Consider the following 25,415-nt stretch of genomic DNA (forward strand, 5'->3'; position numbering starts at 1 on the left):
AGCCAAGTACTGCCCGTGTGTCACGCCCACTTCCACCCCGTCGGGTCGGCCCGAATATTTAACCGCCGCTATACCCCGCCCCCCAACCCGCCCAACTGATGTGGTGGTGAGACGAAAGAAACTGGCTGCAAAGTTGTAACTCTACTTTTGTGGATACTATGCATTGCTATGCTCAGGATTTGTGACCCCACTTCCATTTAAAATGCCTTTTAATTAAACAAATTGTCAGCAAGCAATTTACAACTATGCACGATTGATTTTGGTACTATATAGCTTTAATGCACATCAAAAAGAGCTGCTTGCTAAATGGAAAAAGAAATTGCTCTGTTTTTTTTATTATTATTTGAACCAACAAAGTTGTGCAGTTTTGAAGTATTTTGTCTATAGAGTCGATTATATCGTGAGTCATATTGTTATCGCAAATTTTCTCATTAATATCATGATGAATATTTTTGGCCATATCACCCTGCCCTAATGTGAGGATGCCATATTGGGCTTTGATGGGGCTTTTTTTCATAATTTTCCGAATTTTTTTTGACCAAACAACTAATCAATTAATCTAGAAAATAACCGACAGATGACTCTAGAGTGAAAATAAAGACTAGTTTCAGTTTTAGTGTCACCTCGAAGGTACAGATGCCACAAAAAGTACATTTTAGACACTGACTGCTTCCTAAAATGTCTTAGATTGAGTGAGAACTGGGTGAAATGTTACTGAATGATTTTACACAGCTTGTTCATCATAATTTAGTGGGTGCCAGTCAGCACATTTGGCTTTCTTATGATCTGTGTCGTTTCTAAAAAAAAAAGTCAACAGTTGGGGTGAGCAGCTACAGTCTAATTATGGCTTCTGTTTGTTTATTACAGTCATTTGTGGTTCTTGGCCTTCAGGATGAAGTCATAACTGCTAATTTGTTCTTCGTGTTTCACAGCAGGAAACTATGCCCTCGCATTTGACTGACAATTTACCGCTGGAGGCCATTTTAACAGTCGCCTGATGGACAAAGCGCATTCACAGTCCTCTGTCTAGACAATAAATCTTGCACGTTTGTGTGACACACACACAGGCCAGCCTTCAGCGAGTGTGTAATACTTTCCTCTTCACACAGTGCATTAAACCCTGCACCTTCGCTGGACTGGCCCGTGATCAAAGTCGGCAGGATTCCTTGATGATGATCCCCCTTTTTGGGTCGAATGTCAGAATCAGAGACCGGAGCAGGGAGACAGCTCGCTCAGTCAAACAACCCACGTAACATTAATTTGCCTTGCCAGATCTATTGCAATGGCACACATGTGCACACGCAAATTGATCAAGACAAGGCATAGAAACAGCTGTCCCGTCACCCTGTGTCTAATACAGACGGACAGCGGGTGAAGAAACGATTGGTCGCAGTGAGCCATCCGTTCAGCTCGCGGGGGGATTGATGATGAACTCCGTTTGTACTGAGTCCGCGGCGTAAAACCTGTGTCTGCGGCCCAGAGAAATACAGCCTGCTTGGGTTTCTGCAGCAACATATCAAGTGAAACGAGAGATAAAGAACAAGAGCCGTTTCTTCAAAGTCATGCGTCTAATTTATGATTTCAAAGGCAGACTGTGGTCGCATTTTCATTCGCACCGATAAATTAAATTGTGACATGATTTAAGAAATGCTTCGACAGATTTAATATTGTTTTCGTGAGTGGAGTCAGGAGACAGTTAACTTAGATGGGCATAAAGTCCAGCTCTGTCCAGGTTATCATCTAATCATCGGTATTTACATTACATGCACATTTAAAACTTCACAAAGTGTTTTCCAACGAGAAAAACGAGGTATTATAAATCTACCAAACAAGTTTAAATATAAAGGTTAAGACCTCACAATATTACATTTTATTTTAAATCCATCCGTCCATCATCACACTCGCATGTATTTGCATTGTTAAAGGTATATTTAGTGTATAAGACAGGTGACCAGTGTATATCTTCTCATGTGGCTCACAATACCAATACCTGTGTGTCCCATAATGTCAAATTATTCATTAAAGGATGTCATACCACTATATGTGGGACAGATTGGGCTCTTGTTAACATCATACTCAACAATATTATGGCAGGAGTTGGACGTATCACACCCACAATGTGATTTGTTCCAGACCCCTTACGAGAATTTATGCCTTCTATTGAAGTTTTTATTATATTAAATATCAAAACAGGTCCTTGAGTCCTTGTTTTTGCTAATAGGATTTGGTTTTGCAATCACAAAACCTTGTTAAGTTTGAAACTCTTCTCCAAATGGCAAACAAATGGCCACACAAGCAACCGTCGTAAATCTCTTCACCAGACTTGTTTCTATTCCTGAAATGTCAAAGGAGGCTGAAAATAGTGAGTATGTCAAAAGAAAAGACAGAAAGCTAGTCAGAAAATTCTGAAAAATACCTTCAAACACCAACTCACAACCCCCTGAGACGTCTCGACCACCAGGTTGAGAACCATGAAAATAAATGGACAACATTCTCCACCATCCGTGCCTCCTCAGATACATTCATGAGGCTTCACATCTACGACTCTTGACAAACACACAATGAGTGTGTCATTCCAGACATGTTTACACAGACAAAGTTAGATCTCTGAGCAGAAACCCTGGGGGCTTTGTCTTTGCCAGAGCATCCAACCCCCTCCTTCTATCCCTGAATCCCCCCTTGTTCTTCTGACTGAACCCTGGGGAAGGTTCAGTTTTAGGGACTTAAACTCCGGCTCGGCCCCACAAGACCGTCTGTCTCCCCCCCGTGCTCTGTTTTGCTTGGTTTAGGCCAATTTACTGCCTTCGGTTCTACTCTTACCAGCGGACTGTCGAGCCACTGTGAGAATATTCCCACAATACTCTCACGTAGACGGGATTCCTGATCCGCAGCTGAACTGAAACCTAATAAAACAACACAGCGGCGGACCAGTGCGAGCGCGGCCAACGGGGCTTATTGACAAGCGAAGACCATTAGCTTCACTCTGCTGTTGACGCTGGTTTGATGTGATGGCTCATCATCAGTCAGGCCTGAACGCCTTGGATGATTCTCAATCAAACCCGAGTCAAGAAGCTGTCTGGGAAAACGGCAGCACATCGGAGCACAAAGAGAAGCCAGAGAGCTCAGTCCGAAGCTGTCAGCGTGACTGAGGCCCTCCTGTCCGTGATTGATGACCGGGGCTCCGCATATTTCTGAAGCCGACACGTGCTGGCTGCGTTGGCTGGGAGTCGTCTCTGTTCTATTTAGTTTACATTATTCTTATTATTCCTCTGACCAGCCCAGCTGTTGAGTGCATGTATGGGAGGGGTTTTTCCATGCCCTCAGTTGTCCAGGTATGTGTAATGAAATCTTGAGTTCTGTTTTGAAAACCCTGGGAGTTCCAGTCATTTTCACATTTGAGGGATTTTTTTCTACTTCTTCTTCTCCTCAGCTCCCCTTTTCCCCCTCCTCCTTCCCTCTCACCCACTTGCATTCCCAAGGAACTGTCCACCCAAGGTTACCGGCTGCTTAATTTGCAGCACTTTTCGAAAAGCAAAATAAACACGGGCTTTTAAAAGGTGGGGGAACACCCAGCATCTTGGCCACTTTAGGCCAGAAAGAAGCAGAAAACAGTTCTTGATTGTAGAAAAAGGTCTGCATGTGTGTGTTCGAATCAGCATCGGAGACGTTGGCAAGACACACAAAAGCCACTCGCCAATAAAAGTTTTGCGCTCAGAAGAAGTTCAGCCATTAATTAAACTTGATCTTAAGGACAAGAGAAGATCTGTTGCAGTCACAGTTCACAGGTGGAGAGAAAAGAGAAACACCTGTTGGCTAACATAAATGCACAAACACACCTCGTAAAGTTTGAGGGAGTGAGCACCAACTCTGAAACAGGGACGTGACTGTGATGAACGGCCTGCTCTTGATTCTAGATGAACATTTTCACAGGAGCGTAATGTTTCTCAGTTAAAGTATCACAGGCCTCGCCACTCAAACTAATAGCCTTAGTTTTTTTTTCCTTAAATTAAAACGCCTGACAGTGAATATTCACTCCCCCCCTCAATGCGGTTTCAACACATGATGGTGCAACTGATGCGTGTTGACAAGCAGAGGATGGAGCTGCAGCAGCGGGGATGAATGTTCCAGCCTTTGTCTCTCATGTTACTCCCGGACTCGTCTGCTATTAATTAAACGACGAACAGATGAAGATATCCACAGAACTCAATACGCTCATCTATCTGCGGGACTTTTATGCAAACAGCTGCACCGAATGTGTCGTTAAAGACGTTAAAAATTACCCGACGTCGTGTGTTTTTGCTGCTTTCGAGCTTCTTGGCGAGAACTGACGATCAATTCGGCGTGTCGATTCAGAAGTGGGCAGCTTTCATCGAAATAACAGGATTTCCACTGAGCGATGTGTGTGTGCGTACATTTAAACTGGCAGCACAGAGAGAGCAAATTTACCAGATTAGACATTTTCGATGAAGAGAGTAGTGAGCTGCGTTTGGCTGCAGGAATAAAACTGCTTAAGCTTCCCTCAAACGTACATGCGGTTAAAAAAAAAAGAAAGAAAAAAAAGGCAACTGCCAGATTCAGACAGTGAATTATAGAAACCAAGACAGCACTTCATCCCCTGAAACTATCTTGTGATCCTTAACTTGTAACCTGTGTACTCTGGCGTGCCGACAAGCACTTGTGCGTAGCCACTCATGTGTGACTTGCGGCTCCACGTGTGTCGCCACGTAGAGGAAATTAACAGCTGTAACCGCTCTGGAAACACCTGCAATAACAATCCAGTGTGTAGCAGGTTAGCTAGAAGCTACTCTCTCCGTCTTTTTCTTTTCATTGTAATCTGATCCGGCCTCTACGTAAAAAAAAAAAGCCCAGAAGAAGAGGCTCGGAAAGACAAGAAGGGAGGCGGACAGAAACCGTAGCTAAAGATGAAGGACGAGTGAATGATCGGCGCGTCTGACTCATCGCGTCCTTTGGAATTTAATTTGAAAAGCAGAAAAATACTCCAAGTGTCTTTGATGGCAGCGGTTTACACTGGAATATCACACACCGAATTTCAGATTTTCCAATGGGAGTGGATGGATATGATAGTATTAAAAGGAGTGTTTTAAAATATATAACACACAACTAGAGCACTGACGAAGCCATCAGGAGCGGAGAAGTCAGTGGAATTGTTTCCCTATATGGCCAAACAACCTTAACTAATGTGTTTAAGGAGGCCTGTAACTTTTCTTTCAGTGATCTCATCAGTCCTGTGTGTGACTAACAAAGCAAAACAAGTAACCTAATCACAATTATAAACAGTGCTACCAAGGTGGGTCGAGTATCCACGGCTCTAAAAAGTGTTTTTATTTAGATATTTTCAAAGTAACACGAGAAACCGAATGGAGGATGAATTATCTCAATGGTTCAATATGTCACTGGGAAAAGCCTGGAAAAATCACAAATGCAAACCGTTTTCGACGAAGAACAACAGCTGTCACAAGTTTAAACAACCCGCCGGGGATGTAACGGTCATATAGCGCAAATAGGGGCCTGCAAAACTGACATGCAACATACAGTAACATGACTCACCTTTTGTTTGCAATAGCAGTTTGGTTAATCCAGTGTTATAGTCCTTTTCATGAAGTGTTGACATGAGTTTATCACCTGTCACCTGTTTTGGCTGGAGCACCTAATCCCGCCGCTCGATGCCAAAACCTGTCAGGGATCGTACTGTGTATGAGAGGCCTGTTTCCAGATAAAGCAAACATCACAACAGAAGCTGAGAATACGCCCGATTATCGTCAGAAAAACACTGCACAACTAGTTCTTATTATGAGATTTAAGTTCATATTGTTTTGTTCCAATGTGCCCCACTTGTCCCAGAATGCCGCTGAGCCTTTAATTTAGGGATTAGCATCGATAAGAGATGTCATTCTGAGGGCACACTCACCTGATATGATCTATGCAAACTCAGCTCCTTCTGTATCGTCACTGCAGTGTTCATCCCCCGCTACACCTCCCCGCCGTTTAAAATGCAAAGCTCTGACGACTTTCCTTCCCTCACAGGTAGGACTCTAAGCGCCCTCTGCCCTCTCCCGAATCTACGAAGAACAAAAAAGAAACCCAAAAGACACATGCGAAACCCATTTCACAATCTGTCATCAAGGAGGCTGAGAAACAGGAAAAACACGAAGGAGACAGAAATTGATTTCATCTGTTCCTCCATCTCCTCTCACAGTCTGAGTGGCACTCGCTGTCACTTGCCATTTAGCAGACGAGGATAAGGTTCAGTTGCAGAATCAGATACGGTGCAGAGCGAGGTCTGCAGTGGAGCAGGCGCGCTGAAGAATTCAGAACAAAGCTTTTCAGATTAGCCTGTTGAAAGATGGGACTGTCAGGCGAGATCAGGGTGATGTGTTTTGAATGAGGTGAAACAGAGAAGCCCCCTTCTTCGCATAAAGAAATCGCCAACTTCCCAGAAGTCTCGGAAACAAAGCGAGCGCCGCAAAACACATTTCGGCAACCCTGAGACAATATTGTAAGAGAAAAACAACACAGCCGAGTCACAGCTGGGTACAGCGCTGAACAGGAAACGGAGACGGGGCGATGAATCTCTGGACTTTCCCCTTCGCGCTGAAAACAGGTGACTTTGTGCTGTGATTCTGGGTGGTCTTGCTGACCTGTCTTTTCTTAATAAACCACTTAGTTGGAGCATAATTACGGGCTGACATCCTGCCTGTCAGATGGGTGTGTGTGTGTGTGTGTGTGAGAGCCAGTGTGTGTGTGTGTGTCTGTGCACACTGCCATCTTTGTTGTGGGAAAAGTTAAAAACATATGCATGAGAAATAAACTAATGCAGAGAGAGGACTTGCATGAGTTTTCATTTTCTGCATATTCACACTCAAAGATGCATGTTCACACAAACACACACACACACACACACGACTCACACAGCTGTCTTTTATTTGCCAGGATCCAGCCACAGATGGTGATACAGTGTGAACTTTAACACACGGATTCTTGACATTCTTTACGGGTGTGAGTTACTCTCCTACTCAAACCGGTGCTGGGCCTTGGCGCTCTTTGCTTCCCCCCGGCCAGCAGGTCACTGTCACAGAAGGAGTTTGAGCCAGTTTCTCCCACATATACAGGCCGCTATTGTCCTCCTCTATGTACAGTAAGTCTATTTCCCCTCCCCGACTGTACAACACGCCGAGCGCAGCCTCGGCGGCGGAGCTGTGTCAGCATATTTTTCGGTTTATGATGGGTCTTGTAGTGGCAAGTTCATTGCTTAATGTTAAAGGAATGCTAATTAAACGATGCAGCCCGCCAGCTCGCTGCAGAAATCAAGGGGCGAAAATATACAATGTATCCATGGATTCATCAGAGACGAACAAGGATTCTTTGTGCTGCGACGCTCATATTTCACCATAAAGGGTCGAAATAATGTTTGAATAATGCAGAAAAAAAATCTGTTATAAAAAACTGTGCAATCAGCTGCAATATAAAACAACATTTTGCAGCAATAAAGTCTTGATTTTCAAACATGATTCATGCTGGAAGCTTTGCGCTCTTATGGTAAATGACTCAGGTGAAAGCTCCCGAGAGTTTCTAACATTTTACTGCACTCTATCAGAAGTTGATCTTGTTCATTTCCGGCCCAGTGGAAGGAGCCGGTGTCTGGCCTGAAACTTTAGAAAACAGGATTCTACTGTGGCCCGCGCGGTTTGTTTTACATAGCCTATCAACATGCTCAGCAGAAAGTCAATTAGCCTTCCACTTTAGGGGCAAATTGCTGCACAGACGGCATTATGGTCTCAAAAAACAGACATGACGTGTGCTGCTGAATACCACCTACTGACTGCAGGAGAATCAACATTGGGTCCATCTTGATCAATACGGCTTTTAGCTTTGGGTTACAGCGTCTTCATTATCGGAGCATCAAGTGAAAGCACTCAACATTCGTGAGTTGTCAATACGAATAAACATGTATTATGTCATTCAATTTATTGGAAATAAAGATTAAAAAATAAGATAGGAGTCGGTCAGACTGATAAATGAGACTCACCATGCAAACATAGTGCAACGGAAAGCATCCTGTCACTGAACCCAGCCAGAGCTCCTGCACTTGTCTCTCTCTCTCTGGAAGAAGAAAAAAAAGTTATTAGCAGGAGCTCATATGTCTGCCATCTATGAAAGAAAGAACTGATACTAAATTCAGGCCATTTTCTGGCTTTGACTCTAAACCCAATCATGCAAAGTACCCCCTATCCTCTTCTGTTTTCTTCGATCTTCAATCATTCTCCACTCATCCTGTACGTCTTTCTCCTTTTTTTTTTATGCCCCTCTCTTTCTCTAATAACAGGATGTCGGCTTTCTCTCGCACGGCGGCTGACCTTCCAGGCACAGCAGCTTGCAGCTTTAGATAATTCCTGTTTTGGCCTGTATTTGTCTTTCATCAGATGAGACTGAAAGCGGGCGCATCTGCACTTATGTGCTGTGTGAGCAGCGATAGTTAAAGAGTCGGGGAAGCCAACAGGTGAGGAGGAGATTACTTGAAGCTAGAACACCTGTACTTCTAGGTTGATGGGATCGAATTGGAGCAAAAATCTAACTTTGATCATAAGGACAGTTTTTATAGTTGCAAAAATGATGATGCAGTTTTTAGCCTGTCCACCAGAAATCTGTCTGAGAGGAAAGCAAGCACAAGAAAGAAAATATAAAAAATATAACCGAGAGATTTAGCGTTGGTTTGGAATAGCAGACAAGAAATGTGAACGACAGATGGGAAGCTCATACCTGTGGAAAGACTCGATATGAGATGCTCCGCTATCAGTGTGTGCAAAAAGAAAGAAATATAACGTCCAGACACCTGGAAAAGACATTGAGCAAAAAGCCTGTCTGGGACTGAACCTCTTGTGTCTCTGCAGCTCGACCATTTGCCGCCTGACAGACACTCTGCTCGCGTTACATGAGTGTGAGGTGATAAACTCCAATCTTTTGGTGTTGCTTTTCTTCTCTTCTGCAGCCTCTGCAGTCGCTCTGGCGAAAACCTCTCCCCCCCATTACCTGTCTACTCCTCAAATACTGCCTCTATTGAGCTTGTTAATATGCAGCAAATATCTCTGCCCCGATTGGCTGGACTCGCTTCCTGTAATTATAAGGGAGGAAACCGGGGTGAGGGGTCGCAGCTTGCTAAGTTTAGCCCTGTGGACAAACCCAGAATCGGGGCTGTATCTACCAAGATCAAGAGTGTTTGTTTGTGCGTCAGAGGGTGTGTGTGTGTCTGTGCCGAGGTGTTTGTGTGTGTTTAGGCCTGCCGAAAAGGGCAGCAGTCAAAGAAAAAAGGTGTCCTCCTGCAATCGTTTTTCAAGGGGAGGGCTATTATATTCATGAGTCTCTCCAGGCAGGATTTTTCTGCAGCCATACTTTCACCGAGCCGCGTTGCACATGTGCACCCATCAAACTTTCCTGTGTTACTATTAGCCAACATTACTCTGCATACAGAGCTCTGGCACTTTTAACAGAGAGGCCAGCCTACTACCATAACTGACCCAACAAGAACACACACACACACCCTGTGTTCGCCATCAGTGCCAAGAGAGCACAACACACTGAAACACTTGAAGCAAGAGTCTGCGGTAGACCACAAAGAGCTGCCTTGCCAGGAACCCTCACTTGACATGCCATCCCCACCGTGTACGCCTCAGGACAGGCGTGACTCCTGTCAGGGGCAGAGCCGGGGCAGCAGCTAGTGGGTGGTGTCGGTGGTTTGATCACTCTCTCTGTGTTTAATATTACCCCAAAACACTCACTCGGCCGCACCTCAATGAGCCTCTCTGTCCTGCAGAGAGTTAGAGGGGCTGTCGGTGCATTCCAGGACTGCACCACAGATCACTGTGAAAGATGCAGCAGGTTGTGCTGCTGCTGCTGCTCCCTCTGGGATCTCAGATGCTCATGCAATCATCGGGTTGATGTCAACTTTGGGACACACAGTGGATTTCTGTCATGCATTCGTTTGTGAAGCCTTGTCACAGCTCCCACGCCACGATGCACTGACCAGTTCTAACACTAGACTGATTATCAGCCTGGATGATCGATAGTTTGTTTCAGATAATCTGTGTAATTTGAAGTGATTATCAAATTAAAATCATCAAATTAAATCCAAACTACTTTGACTCAGATGGAGCCGCCTCTCTCTGTTTGTAGTCACTCTGTGGTTTCGCTCGCAGCACTAGTTGAAATGTTAGGCGTCACGAGGACTAGTCTGTCAGCACTACAGGATACGAAAGAAAAAAGTCCTCTTTCAACTGAACAAATGTTAAAAAAAAATGTATTGGAGTTAGTATTCTTCTAAATTTTGACACCAAAATGTTCATTTTTGTAATTGCATATCAGTGACAAAGGCATTACTAATAATCAGTAAAAAATAAAAAACATATGGGTCGACCCCTCACAGTTACACATTTTCCCCAGCACTGTATGCAATCAGATCAATCTGCAGTGATGAGCATTATCTGAATCCTCGCTGACAAGTGAGCACAGCTATCCTGAAATATCAAATCAATCAGGAGATGAAAACAGTGTCAGTTTAGGAGCTTTCAATCATGATCTGTATCTGCACATGGAGCTGAAACAGTTTGTCAGTCAATCAACTTTAGGGAGAGAAACTGAGAAGTTTGAACAAGAGCAACTCCAGGACAAACTGTGTCTAGTGATGAGGATGCTATAATATAAGAAACAACATTATAATTTATGCAGATCATGTTTTTAAAAGAGCACAAGCCTTGGATTATACATCTTTTGCAATGTGATTCAAAGCACAAAAGAAAACATCCTGAGCTCCACAACATACTCACCTGGACAGACCTTCACTACTTCCAGCTGTTCCAATAATCAAATCACAGTCACATCATTCAAATTCAACTCCATCTCATCTTAGCACAACTTTCAGGCGATTGTCTCCTCACGTCAGACACTTAAATGTGCTTAAACCACAACCGCAGCACCAATTACTGATAAGCATCATCACCATCACCGCAGACTCCAGCGCTAACAGTCTGGAGTCCCGCTGATCGCCGCCAGCAGCTGCCAGCATCAAACCCCGGCGCAAAGTAGTCGCTCAAGAGCTTCACATGAATCTTAATGAACAGAACAAATCACGGACCCCTCCGGCTCCGCTGACGGAAGGTCGGGACCAGCATGAAGCGTTTTGCTGCAGCTTCAAACTGCGCTCCGACACTGACAAGCAAAGAATTGGTTTGTTTTCTTCCCAAAGCATCCTTACCGTCTCCTTTTACGCGTCAAAAAAAAAAAAAAGCAGCCCAGCAAGATCCCAGTTGGTCTCGATTCGGACTCCTGTGTCTTTTATTTGTATGTGTCCTCCTGTCTTGTGGCAGAGTTTTCCAAGTGGAGGCTTTCACGGGTTATTTGAGGCTGGTTAAAAACCCTCGTGTGGTTTTTTGCGCACAGCTCCCACCTCCGACGTCTTGGAGAAGTGCACGTCAATAAAGTCATTCAAAGTTTTTTTTTTCTTCTCTCCACTCCCACAACAATTCAAGACACTATACGTGTTGTCTGTCACCCCTCAACTGTGTGATTGCATATAATGGAGCAGTTATTAGGCAAGAAAGGATCCACTAAGTGTTGTTTCTTCCATCCCTATGGAGATGTGTACTTTTCCATCTTATTGCCTGTTAAGTGTATGAGGCAGCTCATGCTGGTGCCTGTCTGCCTGCCTCTTAAACTCCTCTGAATAATTACTGTCACTGCTGCAGATTTATAATACATCACCTCTTCCCTGCAGTGCTTTCCACGAATCGACAAACACATAAAAAAAAAAAGTACACACAACATACACAAGCTGATAAATGTTTCAGTCCAGCGTCAGCCAAAGAGCAGAAAGAAAATGCGAGTAAGCAGCTGCATTCAAGAGCTGCGGTTGTGGGTATTCAATGATGAACTCTTTTTTTATTATTATTGTTTGAAATGGATACATAAAAACTGTGCAAAAACAGAGAATAACTTGCAGCAGAACTTCTGGAAGCATATATTAGAATTGGTTTGTATTATTTGAGCAGATTCCACCAAAATCATAATCAGTGAGAGCAACACGACAAAGTCCTGATGGCACTAAACACTGTGGAGGGTTCAGGTCCTCAGAGATGTTTTTACCACAAAATAAAAAGAATGCATCTTATTGCGAGGAGCTCCTTGAATACGATTTCGTGTGGATGGAAGCACAACCGTTTTGATCCTGACGTTACAAAATAAACAGCAAAAATCGTCGCTACTTGATCTGTCTTCTCGATACGGAGAGCCCTTTTTAAAACACTCCTGGATGCATTAACGTCAAAGCAACGTTAAATTTGCACGCTTTTATAAACATTACTAACCGGTGCTGTCATTTAGTGTGAAAGATTAAATACCACATAGTTTTCAAAACAATAAAAAAATAATAATACTAATAATAAAATTTACCATTTTGTTGTCAGAACACATTGACTGAGCGATCCCTGCTTGCAAATAAATATTTTTCCTCCTTAAACTTAAATAACTCTAATTTCTAAACCTCGCATTCGCTTTACTAATACATGGCATAGCTTTCAATGTCGATAATATGTGACCCCCACGGGGCTCAGTAGGTAACTGTGGTTAACCCTCTTTTTTTTTTTCTTTTGCCTTAAACAAAAATGCTCATCAAGAGTTCAACACTTGAACTAAAAACCCAGCACAAACATGTGTTTTAAAAACCCGCTTGCACAGATATTGAACTGGAAAAAGGGGGCTAACAGTGCATTTATATGTACTCCTGCATATTCTACAAACAACAACAAAAAAGTGATATAACATACTAAAGCAAAAACAAAAAGCTTACAGTGGAATCTTTGATATTCTAACAGAATACACAAACAGGTAAACCAGCTCATTTTTAATTCTGAAAATATTTAACATCTGATTGAAATAGAAATTGCTGCAAACAGACGCTGTGGCCTGATCTTGTTTGTACTCAGAGGAGCGGGTCAGATGTTGACAGTGTGGGCGTGCTTCTTGCACAGAGGCTTGTCTTTTTTGGAGAAGAACGGCTGACCCTCCAGGTTAGTGGAGCAGACCTGTTCAGAGAGCCAAACATGTACAAAGCAGTGTTGTTACTCGCACAGCATTGGCAGTATTTACCAATTTATGGATTAAAAAAAAACTTGCTTCCTGAACCTACCGCACACACAAAACAGGTGTCATGCCAGGTGAACCCTAGAGCCTCCAGGAACTGATCCCCGGCCTCGATGGGGAAGTCGCAGCCGTGGCAGTTGGTCCCAAACAGGTTGTAGTAGTCTGAGCGAGCAGAGCAGTGACAAAATGTTAGTCTGTTTGAACAAATGGGTTTTCTTTGCGAGACCTTGTTTAGTGTCGGTGGCTGCACGCTGCACCTTTTTCACAGTACGGCTGTCCGTCCTCCATGTGAAACATGTTGCCTCTGATTGGCTGCTGGCAGGCTGCGCAGACGAAGCAGGACACATGCCAGGTCTGCTTCAGGGCATTCATGACTTCCTGCAGTGAAAATATCAACACAAATACATGAGGAACAGGATGTATATGAATATTACATAGTTCTACTATGATCACATACTTTGAAGTAAGTAAACATTGTTTTTGGACTTAAAATGCTAGACTCCGAAGGTTATATTGTTTTCCTCCTCATGTTATAATTATTACGTTGCTTTCTATGTGTATTAAACTGCATTTCCTAATATCACACTACTTTAATGTTAGCAGACTGATAGCTGCTAAACAACCAGCCTTAATATGTTTTACTGTGACCAAGAGAGCAGCTTTAAACAAGTGATTACATGAAGACAATTTACTTTTTTTTTTTTTACACAGTACATTTCATTAAACATCCTCTGCTTCAAGGCTTTAAGTGATATCAAACAGTGAAGGACGACAAAGGCAGAGAACGATTTCCGTTTAGTTTTGCAGCCCACCCCGAGAATCTTCTGCTGGCAGCGGGCGCAGCTGGGAGCGAAGAACTGCTCGTAGCAGCGCTCGCAGTACACCTGGTCCTTCTCTTCCACAAATCCACGGTCTGCCAGAGAGGAGTGGCAGTGAGCACAGTTGAATTCCTCGGGGTGCCACGACATGCCCATGGCCACGAGGAAAGGGCCCCTGGTGGGAACAAGCAAGGGGACAGAGGACTCAATGAAACTCTGACTGAGCTTTTTAGATTTTAGACAAACATCATGCTCAGTTTTGTAAAATTCACTGAAACATGTTTTTGTTTTTTTCATACCTGATGACATTGTTGCACCTGTTGCACATGGGGGTGCGAGTACCAGCTGGGATGTGCTCGGCTCGCTGCACCAGGGAGTTGAGATCCTGTGGATGTGGCTGTGGAGTGGGCCGGTCTGAAGCTTTGGAAGGAGGATTGGCAACTTTGCCAAAGGAGGGACCTACACCACCCTTAGGAAAACCTAAACCAGCAACAACATGGGTCAGTATCTAAATGGAATATACCTCGCCAAATAAGAGTAAACTCGAGACCAAATTTACATTTCAGAATAGAAAAAACAAATAATAATTGCATTTTACCATCAACCAATCCACTACCTAATTATTTCTTAGAGTTTCTAGAAAGGAAGAGATTCCTTGCATGCTGTCAGACTGTGACTGATTCGATGACCTCCATGCTTGAAGAATGAGAGAGCAGGGTTGGACGGAGCCACTCCCACCTCGCCGAGGCATGGGATCAATTTTTCCAATGGAAGGAAACAACAAATTCCAAGACACCTGGAAAAATAATCCCCCCCTCCTTTCATCTGAAAATATTTGGAGAGGATGCACAGTTTTTCCTTCTTTTTTCTCGGTGCAAAAACACATCCAGGATGGAGGACGTCACCCCCAGAGGGAGTGCCCCGAGGGTACGGGGATTGGGGACAGACGCACTATTGAAAGCGAGCACCATTATCAAAGGCTTGTGGAGGTCAAGGGACAAGTGCTCCCTAAATTTCCTTGTAACGGAGAACAGAGGAACTGAGAAAACATAACAGGACACCAGCGGGGATTGTAGAAGACTCTGGGTTCAACAGGAGGAAAAATACTGGAGGAGTCATGCGGACGAATGATATAAGACACTAGAGGACGATTTGACAAATCATATATGTATTTGGTTAAAGCCCCCTACAGAATCTTTAAAATGATTACTCCACCATGCACGCTAACATTTTTGTTCTTGCTCCTGATGTTTGAGCTTCACTGTGCAGCATGATGTATGAGCGGGTTGTGACACCAACCGGCTGGTTTCACATTTATCTGCTATTGAATAAAACACGTAAATATCTCAATGCATGATCTTCATAAATCACAGCTAGCCCAGGAGTCATGTGGGTTCCCATATGGAGATTTAAAAAAAAAAATTTGAACCAACCCATGAATAGACACTAAGAAAGGACTTTTCAGAGAGGGATTCTGGAATTTTATAAAAGGGAGATGAGGCCAATCTTTACCTAGTTGACAACATGTTTGTAGAAAACTGACACAAATTATTATACAAGCACTGGATTTTTATGTCTTAATCTGAAGGAGGTCTGTCTCTAAGTGTGGCCCTGTGATAGATTGGTGACCTGTCCAAGGTGTCCCCTGCCTTCACCCTGAGTCAGCTGGGATAGACTCCAGCCCCCCCGCGACCCCAGTGAGGATTAAGCGGTGTATAGATAATCTGAAGGAGGCCTTTAAAATTACACACATGGCATTTGAGGAAAGATTTGAGGACTCTGATGGTACCAGTGCTGTTCGTCTTTTACAACTCTAGAGCTACAGTAGCCCCTAAACTCACACTGTTTTGGGTCTTTGATTTTGTCTTTTCACTCTGTACAGTTTCAGAAAACGCCTCTCTGGCAGTTTTGAGGCTCAGCATTGTGGCTCTGGTGTTGGCATCTTGCACTACACGGCCTAACTTTCAGCTAAAGACAAAGAGATGGAACATGAGGGGAGCTGATGCAGAACATGAAACATCTCCATGTGCAGTCCTGTGGCAGCACCCTCCTGTCACTTAAAATGGCAACACCCCTAAAGCTCAAAGCCTTAATTTAATTTTTAAAAAAATGAAAATCACCCCTCGCACAATTGCAATGATGGGGATATTAGCTATCGAGACCAAAACCATTGTTGGTTGCAGGCTGTAAACATGTTTATTTCTGATGCTAAATTATGCATTTTAACATGAACGCTATAAGGATTGACTCGCTTTTGGGTTCAGCCTCGAGTGGCCATTCGAGGAACTACAGTTGGTGACTCTGACATTAGTGTTATTTTTTAGTCCAGGACGTTGCCACTTGATCCACACACCAAAAAAAAAAATCAAAATCAATCCTTAACATTGTGCTAATTTGCCTCTTTAAATGGTGCTGGCAGTTAAATGACCAAAACTACTAACTAATGGCACTAAATATAAACGTGGTGTGGCACATTTTACATACAGAGCCGAATCTCCTCCACGTGGCTACTACAAGATACTTTCTTGTTTACTTGAACTCAAGTATGTGCTAATCTGATGAAAAAGAAAAAAACAGCCAACAGAGAACCAACTGTGTCCTCTTCTGCTCTCTCCCTGTGGCACCTTTCAGCAGCCGTTTCTTAATAGGCATCCGGGGAAATGTGAGAGAGCGCATAGTGCATCTGTTCATGTCTGAGAGCATGCTTGTGTCTCACAGTGCTGCTAATAATGACCCCTGACTGATGCCTTTCAGCAACTATTTACCTTGACCAGCTCGGGGTCTCGTGGCAGGCATCGTTGTATTTAAAGAGCCGCTTTCACTCAAAATAAAATCCATAATTCTCAATTTCTCAAACTATTTGACTGAGGGGATCTTGGGAAAAGCCAATAATCTGCGCTCATTAACTGAATACCTCTGGTTTTTATAGAGCTCATAATCTTAAATGGCTTAGTGTCAAGTATTAAACCTGCTATAAACGTTATGAGCGAACAGCGGGGTTTTTTAGAAGAACGGGGTTGCCCTCTGGAGGCTAAAAGCGGCAACTACGCGTAGTAAAATAAATGTTCCTTGCAGGGGCAGATGTATTTAAGTGGCAGGAAATAACAGGACAGGTGTGGATTTCTGTGAGGTATACCTGGTAGACCTCCAGGCAGGGCTTTGCTCGGGGCCGGAGGGCTCTGAAATGCGGACGCAGGGGCGACGTTGCCGTTCCTGGGCGCTGCTGCAGATTTGGAAAATGTCTTGGCTGCAGGCGATGTGTGCACAGTGGGAGCGGCTTTGTCAAGTGCCTCACTAGGAAACAGGTAAATCACTTGGTATAAATCATAACTCATGACAAGACACACAGACATACAAACATTTGCACATTCTTATTAAACTGTACATGTTGGAGCTTCTCTTTCTGCCTGACTAATAAAACACCAACCCTCCATGTTTCAGAGGCAGTAAATCCATTAATAATACAGAAAATCTAGCAGCAGTGTTGCGCCACTAATTCGACTAAAACCTCGAGTTCAAACAACTGCTTAGTGTGACCTGGTCAACTGCAGCTTTTTCCGCTGCAGTTACTAAAAATTTACAATCTGTTGGTCACAATTTAATGGCAAAAGACCCAACACAATTATGAAGTGCTTTCAAATGAGAATATGCGCCGCTGCCTACTGTCCATATGGTTTTGTAATTACTGACATGAGGTAACAATTACAGGGGGTGATGCCATGCTAACTCCCCCCTCCAATAATTTCCTTCATCGTCAACATTTAGCAGCAGCACAAAACCAATGCTGTAACTTAAGTAGGCCCATTAAGAGGAGGCAGCTTTGATTCTCTTCAACAAACAGACACACTTGAGGCAGTGCTGGTGTGTTTTCCCATGACGGTGCAAAATGTTAAGAGTCTTTTCCCTGTAAAGTTTCACAGCTTTTCCCTTCAAGGCCGGGGCCATCTGCACTTCTCTCCCTTCAGAAGCATCCATCATGTTACTGGAAGCAACCCTCCAAACATTGAGTTGTACGATGATAGCTTTCGATGGCAGGAGATCCCAATCAACCAGGCGATGACACGATCACTCAGCAGCCCTGAAGTAGGCGCGTTTGTTGCCCAGGGCAAAGCGAAGGCTTTGCATCAACAGGTTAGCAATTTGTCACCCTGAAGTGTTTTGGATTTCCTGCTACAGCTCACTGCAAAAGGTCTATTGTGCCATCAGCAACAGATTTGTGGGTTTATTGGTTTGTCGTGGTTTTGATCTTATCTTTATTTTCGTTTTCGCTCTCTTATCCAGTCTGTTATGAGTTTCTGTTTGAATAATCATTAACTTACGGACGCAGTAAAAGCGAAGAGACACACCGAATGCTGGTTGAAAGGTATGAACAGTGCTTTGAGAACTACTTCTTATAACTAATTCATATTGGATGGTACTGACACGGTAAATCAGTGACTCATTCCTCAATTCAAAACACTAAAGGCATTTCAGATTTGACTCTTCATGCACAACTGATTCTTTCACATCGTATATCTTATATCAAACTTCTAAATGTCACGTTGACTTTTTCCAGCAAGAAGAAAAAGATTGGGAAATAAGCAAAAGCAGTAAAGAAAAAGCAGTTTATTGAGGTAAAGTCATAAAAAGCAGACAATGAAATGGCTTCGGTTAGTGTAGAAAATAAAGGAACATGATACAGACATGCTGAGAAAAACGAAGGAAAGTGGAGGCTCAGAGATCAACAATATGCTACAGAAATCCATAAATACACACTACAAAATAACGTGATGCTGCATTTTTAATCACACATATTTACTTTCATGCAAGCTTTTAATTTACATTTTTAAATATATTAAATAATGAAGATATAATTTACCAAAAAACAGGGTTTGTTTTCTTGTCGTTTTGGAACTGGACATTAACAGGTGTCTTGCCAAACAAAGGCCTTATATTGTGCTGGTATGTAACATGTGAGTTTAACGATGCCCAAAATTAAATAAAACATTGAACAAAACAAAGCGATCCCTTTTTTTTTATTACACATTTAACACTCGTGCTGAAACGTCATGATGCCAGTCTCTCAGCTTGTTGTACATGTGTCCTATAGCTTCTGGGTCCAACTTGTTCACTCTGATTTGACCCATAAGACAGGATTTAAGAAGAAAGGGGAGAGAAGAAGAAGGGAAATGTTGGAAAATAAAAATATGAGAAACAAAGTAAAAGATGAATGAAAAAGTAGCAGCTTGGAAAAATAGAAAAACACAGAAAACGCAGACAAACTTTGATTTCTACACCAAGGCAGACTTCTAATTTTTGCTCTCCCTCTTCATGTAGGGAGAAGAAAGCAGATGAATAACATGCAGGAAAGGTCCAGTCTGTCAGGTGGCTAACCGGGTGTTTGTACCCATTCTGCGTCACGTCACCTCATATTTGCTCACTCTGTAGGAAAAGTACACCGGATAAAATCTCACTAACAGAAGGGTAGCAAGAATCTCCTCCTGGCAGGGCCGCTGTTACCCACAATACCACTTAATTACCCACGGCTTCCAGTGAGTGACACACTGATTGGTTGGGGATCTGGTACGCGGGGCAGACTGTACTTACGGCAGATTAGATCGACTTCAGACTGAGAACAGAAGCAGCAATCACAGCCTAGGCCGAGTCTGGGGCTGCCGCCGCTCAGCCATCTTCCTCTTAGAGCTCCGAATGTGGTCTGTCCACATTGAGCCTTAAATTAAGCCTGATACTGTCGGAGCATAAGATCAGGAAATCAGGGCTTTACTCTAAGTCGCAGGCCCCTGGATGTGCTTATGCGAGTATTTCGAGGGCCAACTCTGAATCTGAAACCTTCATGATGAAGAAATTATTCTAACAGTACCGATCCGAGAACACTACCGCATTACTTCCTGCAAAAGTACTTAAAAATGCACATCCAGACAGTGAGAAAGACCAGGACAGACATAGAATATTCACATGCACATAGCAAATTTTAAAAAACCACCAACCACTTACTTCTTTCCACTGTTCTCTGGAATTTGTTCTGCAACAGTGAAGAAGGAAAAAAAAAGAAGTCAAAAGTCAAATAAATGGTCATTGGGAACAATAACACTACTCATTGCAGCTTTACTCCTGCTCCAGTCCAGTCTAGGTTCTCCTTGTCATAGTAAGAACTAAGTGAACAAATGTAATCCCGGCAAACTAGCCCTCTAATAGCACCTTTTTGGACTGTTCCCTGATTGCTCACAGCTGCAGAAACACCAAGCAGACTGAATACGCATCAAGTTTTCGAAACACATTGCACAGTTCACACCAGTCTGGCAACAAGAGAGAAGACAATTCTGTCATCTTACATCATTCAAGCGAATTACTGTGAATGTCAATTTGCATCATCTGAACAGATCCACACACACAACTCTGAGAGGTGGAGCGAGGCCCAGAACCGCAGCCTTCTCAAGTAACATCAAGTGTCACTTACAGTCAAAACAGTCACATAAAATAATAAGTCAATCACGTAAGATTAAAGCTTTTCTCTAAGAGGCTACGAAATCACTACAATCTGCAGAGGCAATGGAGCGTTGGAAGAAAATAAGATGAATAAACAGAGAGAAAAATACAAGTCAGTTCTATTGAAAATATGTTGTAAAAGATACCCCTGATATTTTAATTTTTGGATAAATCTGTGATCCTACAGTGATTTAACAGTGACAGCCATGGCAAGGCAAGCCTTAAAATACTTCCTAATTCCTAAAACAACATTCAACTAGTTTCAGCACTTTCGAAATCACAGGTCTCTGCGCAAAGTTTTCATTAACATATACTGAGCTCGACACGCACCGTTCTCAGTGCCGGTCAGCTGGGCCAGGATACGGAAGGAGCGGGACTGGCCGGTGCCCGCTCGCGGATGCCAGTCCTCCGTGTCCTCAATCAGACGCTTCTTGCTGGAGTCGTTCTGCAGAGATGCGTTATTCTCAGGCTCCATACCGGGTTTCCTGCACATCCAGATCAAACAAGGAACGACATTAGAGACATGGAAAGATGTGCCGATGAGAACATCACAGCTCAACTCAATTTTTAAATTGTTGTTAATCACTGAGGTTAAAAGGTGGAATATGCAGTTCTAATCCTTAAGACTTTATGTCCAATTTAGGGAGTTTCTGCTCATTTTGCCAGCTTCTGCTCTGCGTGTGCACTGAAAAACAAATACAGTGTTTGTACGCAGTCCTGGCTCTGTAAAACCACAAAACACTGTTCCAGCATGTCGTGTGTACAATTATGCTCATGCACAGGACAGAGTACAAACATATAGTAGAACTTGGGAGGGAAATGGGCAGGGAGAGCAAGATGGAGGGTAATTGTTTTGCACATGTTAACAATCTAAATATGTCGACTAGTTAAATTCCACCTCAACACCACCCCTTATACCTCAGGATAAGAATGTTCCTGTTTAGACACACACAACTCTCATTAATAGCAATCAACACACACAGTACACGTAACACACATTCCTATCGTGCAACAAGTGCTCTACATTCAATCACAACCAATCAAAAGTGCAGCACATAGATAGGTGTTTTAAAATACGACCTAACAGCTACTTGATTACCTCCTAGGTCTAGTTGGAGGTGGAGTTCTGCAGGTGAGCAGTGGGAATGTAGAGAGGAAAAAATGCACAAAGACAGAAATGATCCCACATTTAAAGTCACATAAGTGCTAGGTAGAACAGTGGTTATATGAGGAGTTTGTTTTTTAACTGCTCTCATCTGTACTTACTTAGGAATTGTCTGTGGCTCACTATTAGAGAGGAAAACCACAAAATCAATGTCAGGCAGTTCATGAAAATACATGAAATGTCTTTAAAAAAAAAGGGGATTGATGAATGCCAGTAAGCAAAGTGAAGGAGAATTAGATGTGCTATATTAAAATGATGAAATGAAACACTGCATAGTAAGTGAAGGATGAGAGTGACACAAGCCAACTTTCACCACAAGGTGGGAGTAACGTGCTGTCGAGCTAAAGCCGCCGTCTTTCCCTCCAAAAGGTAATTTGATGGCACTCTAGATGCAATAATATTTATATTGAGTGTTTACATGCGCAGCTTAGTGTATAAGTGCTGTCTCAAACAAACTGTGCGTCAGTTTGATTTTTAAAAAAAACCCAAGTGCGCGCAATTCGTTTCACTGCGTGTTTACGTGCGCGCATGTGAGCGTGTCCATTGAGTGCAGTTGAAGTGTGATCAAAGAAAGCACAAGTCAGGCTATTCTTAGCCAAAGCAGACTACACTGGCAGTGATTAGACTGGCCTTGAATAAACAAACTGACACCAGTAGCAGATGGAGCCTAACAGATGCAGAGCCGGGCCACTGAAGAAGCCCGGTGTGCTGACAGGCCCGGCTGCACTGGGTGTAAACACGGTATTAGCTAACACGGAGCCACCGAGAATATGAATGAGCGCCGCGAGCTGACCCTCGCCGGGCGTCCTGCGGTGTATCAGACATTGATTATTTACAGTGTTTCACGGTTTGTTTGGACCTGGGAATAAACAAGTACTGTAAGTTGATGAGCAGGAATGTGAGGGTTAGCTCAAAGAGGTGTAAGCATGCCTTTGGTAATCATAAACCAGAGCGATGGGAAAGGCTATAATCACATTCCACGTGGTTAGAAAGCAACTGCAGCGGCTATATTATCATTCACTGCACTAACTTGGTGTCTGTCTCTCCTTCCTCCTGTGGGTAAAGAAAGGGTACATGGAAAAGAGTTGAAGCCAAGAAAGAGCACAGATAGAGCAGTTTGAAGAGAGCGAGTATAGTTTAAAACACCCTTCTGAGAGAATGCGCATAAAGACAACCACCAAAAAAAAAGCATGCAGGTCAGGAAACAAACACACACACACATACAGTCTACCTGTAGAAACACTTGTGCCTGAAACAAACCTGTTGATTTTGTACTTAAACTCGTTACAAACGAGGTTATCGCGTTTCTCACTTTCACAAGATATCTGAACAAAAAAAGAAAAGACTAAAATATTCCAAATCGGACCATTGTCACCGCCATAAACTTTTTAACTTTCTAAAATTCACAGAGCTATAGGTCGGTTTCCCAGATGTGTTTAAGTGCTGAGGAATCCAATGAGCCACTCTGGTGTCTTCAGTGCTATAAAAACAGATCTCTGTGACCTATTTTTTCAGGTGACACAAAAAAAAAAAGAAGAAGAATGAGTGGCAAACTACTTAAACCCAGCTCATTCTACTGTAACCCAATCAGCGAGCCAAAAACCTGCTGAGGAAGCCCGATCCGGCCAAACTGTGCTCCGTCCCCGGTCTCTAGAAGCGCGGAGGCTGCCAGGATTTTGGTCAATTAGAAACAAATGCTACACCAGCAGTGCTTTTTGGGCAGATTGTGTGTGTTCGACCACTGTCAGTTATAGGTAGTGGCATCAGCTGTCCTGATTCTGATCCCCTTCCAGCTGCCCCGTCGAAATATTTAAACAAGATGTACAACATGCCTCAGATTTTCCCAGTATGCAGCTGTGTGAAAACATGGGCTGTTTCAGTTGTAGCTTCTCGAACGAGATACATATTTTGAGATGAAATGGGGCATGAGTTAACAGAGGACGATCAGAATGGGATATTGTGTTTTTGTTCAGGTACGCTGCAAAGCAAAAATGTCCGTTAATCTGCAGCCTCTGGGAAGCACAACTCACTCCAGGCCTGCTGAATAAAGCACACAGCCCATGTTTATGTCTTAATCAGTCAACAGTATTTTGCACTTACACCAACCTGCTATACCCCGGCTTTGCTCCAGGAATCATTTAACAACTTGGGTGTGATGAATGGTACCTACCCATTGATGTGCTCTGACAGGCCCTGGCTCTCCAGCAGACCTCGCCTCTGCCCCATAGCCACCTCGCAAGCGTTGGCATTGGAGTACAGGTTGATGGGTGTGTTATAGACGGAGGGCTGTGGGACATTAGGATTGGAGGGAGGGGCTGTCACTCTGGCCGGAGAGGAGGAGTTAGACGAGGAAGAAGAGGCAGAAGTGAAGACGGAGCGGCCATGGCTGGGTTTGGGAGCAGAGTCTGGGGCGGGAAGGCTGGACTTGAGCTGAAACGGAGGCTGCGGTGGTTGAGAGGGGGCAGCTGGTGTGAAAGCAGACGACTCAGAGGGAATGGAGGCTACTTTGGGAGCAGCCCCACCGCCGTCACCCCCGAAAGGCCGAGCTGTCTTGTTGTACGCGGGAGTGGGCTGACTGAGCGGCTTGGTGTAGGCGGTGCTCGGGGCGGGGTGAGTGATCGGCACAGGCTTAATGATTTCCTGAGGTTCATCCTGGACGGAGGTGAAGACACACAACATGCACAAACGGCACAAAAAAAAAAAAAACTCATGCATGTAAACCAGCATTCCCAAACACAGCACAGCAACCACATCAAAATGAACTGCGATGAATAAAAGCTATGACTGTGCCACACAAGTTTAAAAGGTGCTCTGAAATGTGGCCAGCTGTACATGCCAAGCCAGTTTGTGTTCTCACATTATCTCAGAAGGGCACATGCTCACTTTTAAATAAACTTGTATTACATTGTACAGAAAAACAAAAGGCTTCAGATGAACTTAAATAAATATATGGTGTTAAATGAATATTTTTCGTCATACCTTGGGCACTCCGTCGTTAGGGACAGCGGCGGGTCTGCAAAGACAGAAAGAGGATTATAAAGTCACCGCTCGTACAAAATCTTCACAGCATCTGTTCAGTGTTTCGCAATTAATTTCTGAGGAACTGCTTCGGGAATCAAACTTATGGTCCAAGTGAGGGTCACATTAGCTTCCAGACACCGATGATGTTGCATTTTTCTTGGCCAAACGTCGCTTTTCCTGTGTCTGTCTGGTTTCAAAGGCTCGGCCCTCGCATGTGGATTAAAGAGGATTACTAAAGACGAGCCGCAGACTGTTTAAATTCATAAATGAATTTCCTCTCCTCACAACACAAATCTATTTTTACACTATTTTGTCATGACATTGAGTCAAACATTTATTCCCCGAAATTGACTTCACATTTAATCCTTTTTCCAGCGATATATTATTGTATTTTGGACATTAGCGCAACTTTGAACACTCTAAAAAGTAGAATATTCCACATGAAATTGTTTTGCTGTGTGATAATAACATCATTTTGATTAGAAAAATTGCATGTAAATGCTACCAGTGATGGATGACTAATCTCAAGCAATGTTCAAGCTCAGGAAATAGGCTTTTATTGTTCGCTGACATGAATAAAAAACACATGGCAGTCTGGAGAGCAGCAAATGTTCAAAACTGTATTCTTTAGAAAACGCTCACCAGTAATTATATGCAATTTGCAATGAAGGTACTAAAACATGCAAGATCAGCAGCATGTGCGAACACACTGTACTTTAAAACATGTGTCCACGTGCGGATCTGCGTTGACGTGTGGCATACGTCTGATTTACACT

General features: G+C 43.3%; 1 protein-coding gene across 3 annotated transcripts in view; it reads right to left on the reverse strand.

The window, feature by feature from the left end:
- Positions 1-11,944: 11,944 nt before the first annotated feature.
- pdlim5b (PDZ and LIM domain 5b) overlaps positions 11,945-25,415 on the reverse strand; it is a 38,925-nt gene continuing 25,454 nt past the window's right edge. Inside the window, exons 4-15 of one of the 3 annotated variants that reach the window (XM_008286467.1) lie at positions 24,598-24,631; positions 22,649-22,671; positions 21,720-21,740; positions 21,553-21,579; positions 20,784-20,938; positions 19,962-19,989; positions 17,104-17,261; positions 14,267-14,447; positions 13,962-14,142; positions 13,407-13,527; positions 13,196-13,311; positions 11,945-13,091 (exon numbers count right to left, since the gene is read on the reverse strand). In XM_008286467.1, the coding sequence (XP_008284689.1) occupies positions 13,002-13,091; positions 13,196-13,311; positions 13,407-13,527; positions 13,962-14,142; positions 14,267-14,447; positions 17,104-17,261; positions 19,962-19,989; positions 20,784-20,938; positions 21,553-21,579; positions 21,720-21,740; positions 22,649-22,671; positions 24,598-24,631 (1,135 nt within the window). In that variant the 3' untranslated portion in view covers positions 11,945-13,001. Of the gene's footprint in view, positions 13,092-13,195; positions 13,312-13,406; positions 13,528-13,961; positions 14,143-14,266; positions 14,448-17,103; positions 17,262-19,961; positions 19,990-20,783; positions 20,939-21,552; positions 21,580-21,719; positions 21,741-22,648; positions 22,672-23,788; positions 24,271-24,597; positions 24,632-25,415 lie in introns of all 3 variants that reach the window. The other 2 variants (XM_008286466.1, XM_008286468.1) reach the window with 2 other exon arrangements.

This window comes from Stegastes partitus, unplaced genomic scaffold (assembly GCF_000690725.1).
Source record: "Stegastes partitus isolate 25-593 unplaced genomic scaffold, Stegastes_partitus-1.0.2 Scaffold456, whole genome shotgun sequence".
In the NCBI taxonomy this organism is placed as follows: domain Eukaryota; kingdom Metazoa; phylum Chordata; class Actinopteri; family Pomacentridae; genus Stegastes; species Stegastes partitus.